The 12,654-nt window shown below is 43.1% G+C and overlaps 1 protein-coding gene across 3 annotated transcripts in view; it reads left to right on the plus strand.

The window, feature by feature from the left end:
• KLHL6 (kelch like family member 6) overlaps nucleotides 1-12,654 on the plus strand; it is a 97,851-nt gene that overhangs the window by 25,374 nt on the left and 59,823 nt on the right. For all 3 annotated transcript variants that reach the window (XR_006222146.1, XR_006222145.1, XM_007077564.3), the window contains exon 3: nucleotides 11,991-12,440. Coding sequence is in view for 1 of the 3 variants with exons in the window: in XM_007077564.3 (XP_007077626.1) it covers nucleotides 11,991-12,440 (450 nt within the window). In the remaining 2 variants the exon portion in view is untranslated. The remainder of the gene's footprint in view (nucleotides 1-11,990; nucleotides 12,441-12,654) is intronic.

Genomic DNA, 12,654 nt, shown 5'->3' on the forward strand with positions numbered 1-12,654 from the left:
ATACTTACTCACTTCTAATTTCTATTAGTTTTGTTATGTTCACAGCTTTGATATTTAAATCTTTAATGTATCTGGAAATTATTCTGGCATAAAGTTTCTCAGTTGTCTTCATTGTCGTTGTCCTCCTCCTCTGCCTCCTTTCCCTCCTTCTCCTCCTTCTCATTTTCTCTCAAGTTGTGAGCTTCAACAGAGATTTTGGTTTTAATGAGAGGTGGAAGGAAGAGGAAGACAGAGATAGGATAGAGATAGAGCACGTTCTGTTTATTATTGATTCCCCTATCCTGGTAATCCCTCACCTCAAAATTTTCCAAATCTCATTCACTTTCTAGGCAAAAAATAGTAAGTTCTCTCTGAGGCTATTTTACTAATTTTCCTAATGAGTGTTGATTCTTATGAAAACAAGAGAAAAGTGCTCTGGGTGTCTGGTTAGAAAGTCTGTTGCTTCTGGATAACTTGCTTTGAAGACTCAGATGTAGAAAACTGAGGATATCTTCATTCCTGAAAACACCACAAAGGACAGAGATTTGTAGGTTGTTGAAATCACTTTGTGGTCTTAAAAAAAGTATTCTTTTGAATGGATAAAACATACCCTTGTTCCAAATTCAGAAAAACAGAAGGGGAGACAGTGAAACATTTTGCTATCTTCACTTTTAGTAGTATCTTGCTGTCCTTTGTATTCTTTTTTTAAATTTTATTTATTTATTTGTTTTGAGAGAGAGAGCACGCGTGCATGCTCTTGGGTGGGGGTGGGGGGGAGGGGCAGAGAAAGAAGGAGAAAGGGAATCCCAAGCAGGTTCTGTGCTGTTAGTGCAGAGCATGACACGGGGCTCGATCTCAGAAACCATGAGATATGACCTGAACCAAAATCAACAGTCAGATGCTCAACCAACTGAGCCATCCAGGTGCCCCTGTCCTTCATATTCTATGCACAGGGTGTGGCAGGTACTAAATGGACTGCCACGAGAGGAACTTTGCAGTCACTTAGCTGTGATTAATTAGCCAATTATGGGGAGAAATATATTTTCTCCAAGTAGTTTCTAGAAAGGTAAGAGTAAGAGAAGCACCTATGAGGAAAGGCCCAAGCGACCCTTCACAATGTGAGGCAGGGTTGGGGCTGCAGGGAACTTGCCTTATCTGGAACTTCAGGCTTCTGAGTTCTAGATAAGCAAGGCAGTGAGAAACTGTAGAAACTGTAGGTGTGGGACAATGGCTATAAGAACTTGGTAAGATTTTTCAGTTGTGGAGAACTGCCATGTTAGTTTGGAGAACTTCGTCATATTTGTTACTTTCATTTTTATTATTAAAAACTCATGAAAGAATAAGGGTTTTTGAGCTTATCTGCAGGGTAGCAAAAGATGTGAGGTCAGGGAGACCATGCTTACCCTTCATTTAGTCTTGGGACAGAAGATGGCTAAGATAACAGAGCAGCTGGTTAGAAGGAGCTTGGAAGAGAAAGGGAAATCAGGCTGAGACCTGAGGGGTGATGTGAGGAAAGAAAGAGGGATGCCAGAATGGTGGCCTGGTCATCTGGCCTGGGGCCGAGAAGACCCAGGTGGGGCCTCCACAACACCTCTGGGGCTGAGATCTGTATGGATGAGGTAGCCATGTAGTCAGTGGCTGACCCGGATGGCTGGGACTAGCTTCTTGGCTTACTCAATATATGGATCATAATACATAAATATTTGTTGAATTGGTGAAGGCATGTGTCACTCTTGTCTATTGCTAGCTGAATATGAGGACTGCCTCAGAAACTGCTCAACGCCCCATCAAAAATTGCCTGACCTCCTTTAAGAGGACACTAAGAAGCCCACTCCTGGATTTTAGAAATGTTGTTGGGTGGTAGAGGAGGAAGTATTCCACAGGTTCATACTAATAATTGCTTCATTTTTAAGCACCCACTAAGTGCCAGGCACCTAACAAAAGCAGGTCTCACTCATTACATTACATCATTACAGATGAACTTGTGTTGTCATTGATAGGGACCCACAGATTGTGTCTACCCACCATCGGAATAGCCAGTGGATCCAGGCGAGAAAACCAGCCCAACTATTTCTTTGCTACTGTCTAGAGAAAATCAATCTGTTGACTGATGCATCCTCTCCCACACATTCCTTTTGTCAACCAATGTTGCTGTGTGGCCATTGTAGGTGATAAGAAATTGGGGTTTCTCTCCTGGGTCCGCAGGACAGTAATAGTTGTGCTTCCCAGAGCATTCACAATGTGGCAACTGTTTTGCCTACATGGTTTCATTTAAAATGAGGTATGTATTTTTACCCCCAATTTTTAGTGATGTAAAAGATCAAGGTTTCATGGCTAATGAGAGAGGAGCCTGGATTTCACCCCTATCTGCTTATGCTAGCCTGTGTGTTCCCCACTACATACTGTGTGCGTCCCTCAGAGCAAGGCCTGGAGCAAGTCAGGATCCTGAAGGCAGCTGGGGCTGTTGGCATCCTCAGGGAGGACTGCCCAGTGGAAAATTCTGGAAACCAGTGGGGCCCTGTAATTGTGTCAGCAGGTGAGACTGGCACAGCTGCCACCCCTCATGCCTGACTCCCTCTGGGGAAACCAGATGTCCCCATCTCAACAGTGAGCCTGCTGCTGTCCACACAGTGTCTCTTTAAACACATTTCTGTGTTTAATCTCAATGTTTACTCTTTTTTACTTTTAGGTATAACTTACATTTAGTAAAATGCACACATCTTAAATGTACAGTTTTTGATTTTTTACACGTGTTTGCAGTCACGTAACCACCACCCAGATCAAGCTCCAGAACATCCTTGGCATCCCAGAATGCTCTCTTATGCCCTCCACAGGTAGTACCTCCCCAGGGAGAGCTATCACTCTGGCATCTGTCACCATACATTAGTTTTGCCTCTCTGAATTGCATATTGTTCTTGAGTTCTAATTAGTATAGAGGATCTAAATCTGAGGCTACAAATGTAGGTATGCAAAAATAAAAGCATGATTTAACCTATTATTTTTCTAACATTGAACTTAATCTGTTTCCTGAGCTTCCCATTCTATCAGTGATAGAAATTGTAGTCAACCTAATGATATCTCATTTCAGGAAAGCTTCATCAATTTAGCATCTGGTTTGCTTAAATGGTTCCAAGGGGGTGTTTACAGATTACCAGGACATTATAGAAAGAGGCATCTGGCCCAGGCTTACCATGGTTATTTGCATCATTGGTCTGTGCTGGCACCTGCTGGAACATCTGTGTTCCCATTGGTCTCTCTCTGATCATTGACTCCTTCACCCATGGCATCAGCTGGAAGTCCTCAGGCCCACCTGGTTCAGGCCCTCAGTCTTTGTGGGTCACTGTGCATTCTCTTTGTCCAACTTGCAAGGCCTCCTCAGGTCTGCCAGTCCTCTCAGTGATTTCTTTGTCCCTCTCAGGAACACACAAGAAACTTCCATTTGCTTGCCTGTGCCAATCTGGAACTATAGGGAATTTGGAGCAACTGCCATAGGTCCCCTTTGTCTAGAAACAACACATTCCAGCTTCTCTTCTGCTTCTGCTACACTGGACTGCCGCTTTTCTGATTTCCTTTAGGAAGTCGAGGCACACTTCCTTTTGCTCTCAGCTCCACAATCTCTAAGGAGCTTTTTGCTTTTCCTTTACTCTAGAGTTTGGCCTGGGTTGGGAGGCAGGGCATCATCTCAAGGACCCACACCTGCTTCTCACTTTATCGCTAGACTCTCCTCTTTTTTCTTGGCTCCGGAATCATTGTTGGAAAAGCTGGCTGCTACATTATCATCCATTCTCCTATGTCTGTTGCTTTGACATAAACTGTATGCCTAGACTCTTTGGTATTCTGGCTTTTCCAGTTCAAAGGGCCCAGTTATTACTACTAACTGGTATTTCAAAACTAATTTTCTACTGTAGGTTCTGAACGTGTATTTAGAAACTCAAAAATCAAAATTGTCTTCTTTTGTCTATCCTATCATTCTTTCCCTGGGTATTCAGCCCTAGTTGCTGCCCATGGGTGGTGAAATACAGGAAGTGGGATATGGGGTTTTTGTTGTATTGAAAATCCATGTTACTACCAGATTTTGACTTTTACTTCTACCTAATTTCTACAAATTACTAACTATTTACTACATTCAAGGTACTTTGTAAGAAACTATCGGGGAAATAAAGACAAAAATTATAAATATTGATCACATTTGTTTAGCAATTTATTGTATTCTTTCCCCTGCACGATCCAGTCTGATGTTGACAATATTTCTGTGAGTGGGCTGGCCAAGTAATTCCTTCACAATGAGACTGCAAAGTGGGCTTTATTATTCTCAACACTTTCCAGACAAGGAATCTGTGGCTCAGAGAGAGTTCAGCTCATCAAAGAGTTGAAACCATAATCAGAGGCCTAAACCCAAAACTTCTGACCCCTATACCTGCCTCCTGTCACTACCCCCAAAGCCTCAAAAGCAAGGACTCCCACTGAGCTTTCAAACCACAGGGCAATCCAGCCAGACCCCAGGGCAGAGTATAGGGTAGAAAAACGTTCTGGCCCTGAAGGAGGTGGCATTGACTTGGACTTCATAGAATAGGTAGGATTTCAACACGAGGCAGCTGGGTTGGGGGAAAAGTATTTAGGCAGAAGCAAAGACTTAAGTTTCCACTTCCCTACCTGATAACTTACCTGTTGCAGCTGTCTGCTCATGGACCTGCTTCTCAGGACTTGGCTTTGCTTAGATGCCCTACTGCTTCTGTGCCCTAAATTTGCACACACACACACACACACACACACACACACACACACACACACACACTATATCCTGAGCATCAAACATATCCCAGACATAGTCATTCCATTTAATCCTCATAGTGGTGTCCCTTCTTGGCCTTCATCGTGTCCCTGGGCTGAGTCACTAAGCTCCAGCACTTGCCCCTTGACTCTTAGTATGGCCCATGTGGCTCCCTCATTGTGTGCTGCTGGCCCGTTGGGGGCCCCACTAGCTCCTCTGAAAATTCAGGGGCTGTCTGTTGCCTGAATCTTGACCAAGCTTCCCACACCCTTTCCTTTCTCCCTGATCCCACTTCTGAGGTCAGTGTACCTCTATAGTTGCCTCAGTCCCCCAAAACCTGCCCCACCTTAGTGAGCGGACCTTTTGCAGGTCTTAGCTCCCTTTCCTGCTCACCCCATATAATTTCCAGGAACCAGCAGACCCCTCAGCCACGTCTAGAGCAAGGACTCAAAGTTTGGAGCAGAGGACATCCTGGGAGTAGGGGGGCGGCGTATGCCCTTTGGTCTGAAGTAGATTATCATCTGAGAGAGGGGGAAAGGGGCAGGGATGGAAGATTAGGATCAGTGGTAATTTACAAATTTTAAGTATCAATACACACCCCATAGAAAAGTTTTATTTTTTATGACTATTATCTGAGAAGAAAAATGGTGACAAAAAAAATTTACTATGAATTCATAAACAGGGGTGCCTGGGTGGCTCAGTTGGTTAAGCATCTGACTTTGGCTCAGGTCATGATCTCACAGTTCAAGAGTTCAAGCCCTGTGTTGGGCTCTGCACTGACAGCTCAGAGCCTGGAGCCTGCTTTGGATTCTGTGTCTCCCTCTCTCTCTGCCCCTCCCCTGCTCATGCTCTCTCTCTCTCAAAAATAAATAAACATTAAAAAAAATTTTAAAAAGTAAATAAACTTAGAAAATGAATTGACACTTTCAAATAAATTTGAAGTTTTTAAATCTCATCAACAAATTATATGCTCTTCACATACACTGATTTGTTGGGGCTTGAAGGTAAGAATACCAATGTCTTTATACACCCTTTGCAATAACTATAAGGTCACTTAGGGACTGTGGTCAATGGAATTATTGATTTGGGTCAAAATATGGCTTCAGTTTTTCTGGGGTGGATTTGAAGGCACCTCTAGGGAGATGTGGAATTACATTGGTTAAGTCTGTTAAGATCCCAGATTCTGGAGACCCTGAAGGGAAGCAGAGGAAGGACAGTGGAGATGGGGAGCAGGGCGTACATTCTCATTGAGACAGACACTTCTCATGGGAACTGCAGCCATGTCTCAAGTGGTTTCTTTGATTGTATTTTTAGTCCTTGTTCGAGGTCAGGTGCCTGACTGTAACCTTTTGCTCACATGTCCCTTCAAACAGGAAGTTGGCTGTCTGTTGCCATTATCTGTCATCGCTCAGCTTTAATAAACAAGTTCATGTGTCATTTGGACAGGCTGAGAATGAAAATTTACACTAGCGTCTTAAATAATCTTGAATATGAAGAAATAAAAAACACATATATTTTAAAGAAAACAATTTCTTGTTCCCATGACTCCCCTGCCCATCAGCAGTTTCTCAGCCATTGGTTAGTATGCTGCTCTATACCCCTCATACTCAAAAGTATTTATTGAAGCATATTCTGGGGGGAATGTAGGCAATTTGGAGATCACCACTACCCTTGTTCTCATAAGGCCTCTTCAGACTCTCCTTGAATTTTGTTAGCTCAACAATGTGACAGTTACAGAGGCAGTGTGATGCCCAATGAGAAGAGTGAGCTAGCCATAACCTTGAGCATCATCTGTACCACTTACTGGCTGTGTGGCCTTAGGCAACACACTCAACTCTTTGAATTCTCTATTTCTTCCTTTGTGCAAATGGTCTGTGCTAATACCTACCTTATTATTACTTGTTAAATAAAGTATATTTGTTAAAAAATAAAATTTATTCATTAAAAAAATGGGTGGGAAAGTGTCTAGCATAGGTCTTGGTACATACTAGGTATCTGAAAACTATTTTCCTCCCCTCTCTTCTTTTTGTCAGAGTTTGTGCTAGGGGCTATTAGAAATAAAAACACAAATATGACCCAGAACCTGCCCTTGGGATGCCTGACTGTAGTACAAAGGAGAAATGTAATTGGTGCTCCACAGAGGGTCAAGTGAGTCGCTCAGTGGAGCACAGAGGAGGCAGGGATTGATTCTGTGTTGGGCAACTGAAAAAGCCATGAAGCAGGAAGTGGCTTTTGAGAAAGAACTTCATGAATTGGCAGGATTTCTCCATTTCTTTTCCCTTCCCTTATCGTTCATTTTCCTTTCTTCTTAAGCACATATTGACCCAGAATTAAAAATGTACAGAGGCACAGAAGGCTTAAAACACAGTCAAGACTCTCTGGTCTTGTCGTCCTGGCTCTCCTTCTTGTGTTGGCTTTGTCCTCAGGTGCATGGATACTAGAGAGCAACTCACAGCATCTCCTGTAAACTCAATTTTCAGAAAACTGCCACAGGTGCAAACAGATGCTTGCACACTGTTGTAGGGGTTCACAGACTCTGGGCCCCCTCCGTCAGTCCCAAACTTAACACTCCAAATGAAGAAAATAACCTGTGTGTAGATGAGGCGATGGCCATGGTACTCCTTCCCTTTTTTTTTTTTAAAGTTTTATTTATTTATTTCGGGTGGGGGGGCAGAGAGAGAGAGAATCCCAAGCAGGACAGGGAGAGAGAGAGAATCCTTCGTCGGGCTCTGCACTGTCAGTTGAACTCACGAACCGTGAGATCATGACCTCAGCCGAAATCAAGAGTCACTTAACCTACTGAACCACCCAGGCACCCCTCTTCCCTTTTTTTTGAAGTTAGTTTAAAAGGGGCCTTCTCAGTTGAAATTGGGGTGAGCTATTCTGATTCCTTTCTTAAACAGTGGAGCTCTGGAGTCAAACTTGCCTGGGCAGGGAGAGAGCAGGATTTTAACAGAGCGATGAGAGAGGAAGCAGGTTCAGGCTGATGAAACAGCCTGAGCACAGAAAGGCTCTGTGACAGACAAGCTTAGGAATGTTTGGGGAAGGTGAATAGACAGGTCTGACTGTAGAGAGGTTCTATCAGGGAAAGTCCTGGTGACAGTGTACAGCTTGAGGGGTAAGAATAGGGCTGCCTTCACTTTCAGGCAGTGGAATCACCGAACTGTGTTATATAGCATTTATCACAGTTGTAATTTGACACCTGTGTGATTGTTTGATTACTGTTTGCTTTCTCCACTTGTCTGTCAGGTCCAATGAGCACAGGCACTGTGTCTCTTTCTGCTCACCTCTGTTGTCCGATACTGATTGATGGCCTACTACATAACAGATGTTCGGTACACATTCTGGAAATTAACAGGTGGATGAATGGGGGAATGAATGGTGTCTGGGTGGGGAGGGACACTCTGGATCAATGTTTCTAACAAATGTGAGCTCCAATACTTGGTTTGATTCTCCTTCACGGCTTCCTTCTTTGCTTATCAGTAGTCATGAAGCAGGGGTAGGAATTGGCACCTTGTGGGTCAAGCTTTCCTCCAGGCAGATCAGATTACTGGAGCTCTTGTTGGTGAATTGTGCAAATCATGGTTGGCATCTGCCAAGCCCTTGTCCTGTACACACACTGCTCGACCTGAGGAAGCTTGAAGTTGTCTTAAAACATGCATTTTTGGAATTAGATAAGACTGCTTCAAATTTTAGCTCTACCTCTTATTAGCTATAACTGTTTGAGGAAATCACCTCACTTCTCTGGATCTCCTTTCCTCATCTATAAACCAGGAAAGATAATAAACATCTACTTTATAGTATTGTGAGGATTAAATTAGCTCAGTAATATAAAGGGGCTGGCACATCATAGGTGTTCTTTGTTTTATTTTTTACATTTTATTTTCTTTTCTCATTGTGTCCTTGAAAATTGCAAGGAGTATTTCTTTTCTTTTCTTTTTTCTGATTTTATTTTTATTTTTATTTATTTATTTATTTATTTTTTTATTTTTATTTTTGGGACAGAGAGAGGCAGAGCATGAACGGGGGAGGGGCAGAGAGAGAGGGAGACACAGAATCGGAAACAGGCTCCAGGCTCCGAGCCATCAGCCCAGAGCCTGACGCGGGGCTCGAACTCACGGACCGCGAGATCGTGACCTGGCTGAAGTCGGACGCTCAACCGACTGCGCCACCCAGGCGCCCCTCTTTTTTCTGATTTTAAAAGCAACTTCATGCTCAGTGTAGAACATTTGTTCTAAACAGCAAAGTCTAAAAGAAAAATTAGCAACTGCATTTGAGATAAACACGATTCGCATTTTGATGTGTTACCTTCAAGTGTTTTCGCCATTCATGAGAGACTTGATTGTAAAACAGATAATTCTGTCACATGGTGGACAATGCAAGGGAGGACATAAAGGTAAACAGTGAGAAGTAAGCCTTCCTCTGTACCCAGACCCCAGCCACCAGTTCCCCTCCTCAGAGACAACCACTGTTACCAGGTTCTTAGGTGGCCTCCTAGAGACAGTTTACATATTTAGAAAATCTATTTTATTTTCATACCATCTTCTTCTTATGCAAACACTGGAATAGTGTATGTGCTATTTACACTAGAGGCTGTCACAAAAGTGAGTTCCCTTTTAGCGCTCATAGATATCTCTGTGGGCAGGGCCACATACGGCTCTGGTGACAGGTTCTGAGGGCTCAACAAGGCTTGGTCTCAGATGTATATTTTTACTCTTTGAACTGAAAATCTGCAGACAACTCAACAGGTGTTAGAGTTCTCAGTCTCAACCGTTTCTACAGTTGCTCATGCGAGGAGTAGATCTGCAGGCCATGGCTGGAGCCAGCTGACAGGGCAGTCTGAGGTAGAATTAAAGCTACTCCAACATTTCATTGACCCTCAGTCAATTTTCTTAAAGTTTATTTATTGATTCTGAGAGAGAGAAAGCGGGGGTGGGGGGGGGGAGGAGGGGCGAAGAGAGGGAGAGAGAGAATCCCAAGCAGGCTTCATGCTGTCAGTGCAGAGCCTGATGCAGGGCTCGATCTCACAAATCTGTGAGATCATGACCTGAGCCAAAATCAAGAGTTGGACACTTACCCAGCTGAGCCACCCAGGCGCCCCTGACCCTCGGTCAATGTTTTCTAAACTGACAATTGGGACGAGAGTTCTGACATGGAAAGGTAATATGTTGTAATTGGGATTGATCCAAAAATCAGGGATGTGTGCCCCCTAGAATGCACTGGACTGAAGACCAAAGCCCAATCATTCTAAGACCAGTCCTGCCCCTGCCCCCACCCTTCAAGCCCCACAACTCTGCTACCCTCAGCTCCTGTCACTGGAGCCTCTTCTCTGCAGGCTACATCCATCCCAGTGCAGGTCTGTCCCGTTCATACTGTCACTGGGCCTTGCCTTCAAATTGGCCCTCCTTGCCAGGTGCTCTCCACTCAGCCTCCCTCTTTCCCTCCTGTTAATTCATCAACACAAGAACACTGAGAACTTGACTCTCCATGGAGTCCAGTGGATATGGAGTGGGGATAGGAAGTTGGATGTGTTCAAAGCTAAGCTCCAGAGAACAGTGAGTAAGAATGGACTGATGCATTTGAATATCGTACACTTGAAACTAATGTAACACTGTATGTTAATTATATTGGAATTAAAATGAAAAATGAAAAAAAGAATGAACTGATGCATTTGAGACCCCTCATCTGGAAAATGAATATTAAGTAATATAATGGATATGGCAGTGCTTTGTAAAGTGTTAAGTGCTATATAAACATAAGGGACTCATATTTTTTTTAAGTTTTTTAAATTTATCTTGAGACAGAGAGATAGAGAGTGAGCAGGGGAGGGGCAGAGAGAGAGAGAGAGAGAGAGAGAGAGAGAGAATCCCGAGTAGGCTCCATGCTGTCAGCATAGAGCCTGACGTGGGGCTCGAACTCACAAACAGTGAGGTCATTTCCTGAGTTGAAACCAAGAAGGGACTCATATTTTTATGAGGATGATGATCATTTAAAACTAAGACACGTAAACCAACAATTTTACAAATGAACTTTTAAATTACAGAAGTGCTACTTCCTTTTAGAGGATTTATAAAGTATGTAAAAAAAAAAAAAAGGAAGAGAAATTCTCAGAGTCTTATTAGAGAGTGTAGTACCTTGTATTATTTATACAGTATATTCCCTTTCTATCCTTATAGGACTATTTCTGTGGGAGGATTATTTTTTCCTTGACAACAGATTTTGCCACGTGACTTACTCTGGTTGGTTAGGTGTGAGTGGAAATGGCACGTGCAACTTCTGAGCTAAAATTTTAAGAGCCTTTCGGTAGCTCTGCTGTCTTTTTTCTCCTTCTGTCATAACACTGGCATATATCTCAGTCAAGGGCTTTTCAGTCATCTTGGAATGAAGACCCCTGTAGGACATATAATGTGAGTGAGAGATAATCATTTAATCTTGCCAGCATCTGAGATTTGGGGGTTGTTTGTTACTGTAGCAAAAATTATCCTAAGATACCTGATATCCTGAGATATCATACCTGTTAATATTTTGGTGTACACACTTCAGCCTTTATTTTTATGCCTGTGTCCCATATTTTCAATAAAAAGTGGATTATAACATACCTGTGGTTTTGTGAAGTGTTTTTCTCATTTCAGCTGCAAATGTTTTAGTATATATTTCTAAAAGACAAGGATTCTTCTTTAAATATAATCACAATACCATTACCACACTTAAAATGAATAATAATCTGAATTAAGGATCCAAATAAGGTCCATACTTTGCACTAGCTTGATGTGTCTCTTACATCTCTGTGCGTTTTCAGGTTCCTCCTCTCCGTCTCTCTCTCTCTCAGCCTTGTGATGTATTTGTTGAAGAAATTGAACGGGCTGTTCCGTAAAGTTTCTCACAGTCTGGATTTTGCTGATGGTATATTCCCATGGCATCATTTAACATGTTCCTCTTTCTGCTGTATTTCCTGTAAATTGCTGATTAAATCTAGAAGCTTGATCAGGTTCAGTGAACAGATTTTTAAACTCAGTACATTATGAACATTTTCTATGTCATTTAATTTTCTTGTACATACTTTATTAATGACTACGGGGTTGTTGAAAACAAGAACGTACTATCATTTCTTTAGCTATAGTCCCCTATTGTCAGTCATTGGGATTGTTCTAATTTTTTGTTGCTACACACAACTCCCTGATAAACCTCCTTGGGGACTAATGGTTTTCTGGCCTGATTTGCCTCTCTTCTGTTCTCTTAGTTCCTGCGGATGGTGGATGCCTGTGCTAGCTTCCTAACAGAAGCCTTGAATCCAGAAAACTGTGTTGGAATACTGAGGCTGGCAGATACACACTCCTTGGACAGCCTGAAAAAGCAGGTGCAAAATTACATCATCCAAAACTTTGTGCAGATTCTGAACTCTGAGGAGTTCCTAGAACTTCCCGTGGACACTCTGTACCACATCTTGAAGAGTGATGAGCTGTATGTAACAGAGGAGGCTCAGGTGTTTGAGACTGTGATGAGTTGGGTCCGGCACAAACAGTCAGAACGACTCTGCTTGCTCCCCTACCTCCTTGAGAATGTGCGCTTGCCACTGCTGGACCCGTGGTACTTTGTGGAGACGGTGGAGGCAGATCCTCTCATCAGACAGTGCCCGGAGGTCTTCCCGCTGCTTCAGGAAGCCAGGATGTACCACCTTTCAGGCAATGAGGTGAGCTGACGATGAGCAACACTGGCTAACCAGTGAGGTAAAGGAGTCTGCGGGCCTCACAGAAATAGAGGTGAGGCTGGCTTACAGAACCTTACTTCACGGTGAAGACAATTGCCACACCATCTATGGTTTGAGTCAGGCAGATCCAGATGCCCTGGATTTCTGATCTGTGAAATGGGGATGATACCGCATCATAAACAGCTACTGAGAGGAT

This window comes from Panthera tigris, chromosome C2 (genome assembly GCF_018350195.1).
Source record: "Panthera tigris isolate Pti1 chromosome C2, P.tigris_Pti1_mat1.1, whole genome shotgun sequence".
NCBI lineage: Eukaryota > Metazoa > Chordata > Mammalia > Carnivora > Felidae > Panthera > Panthera tigris.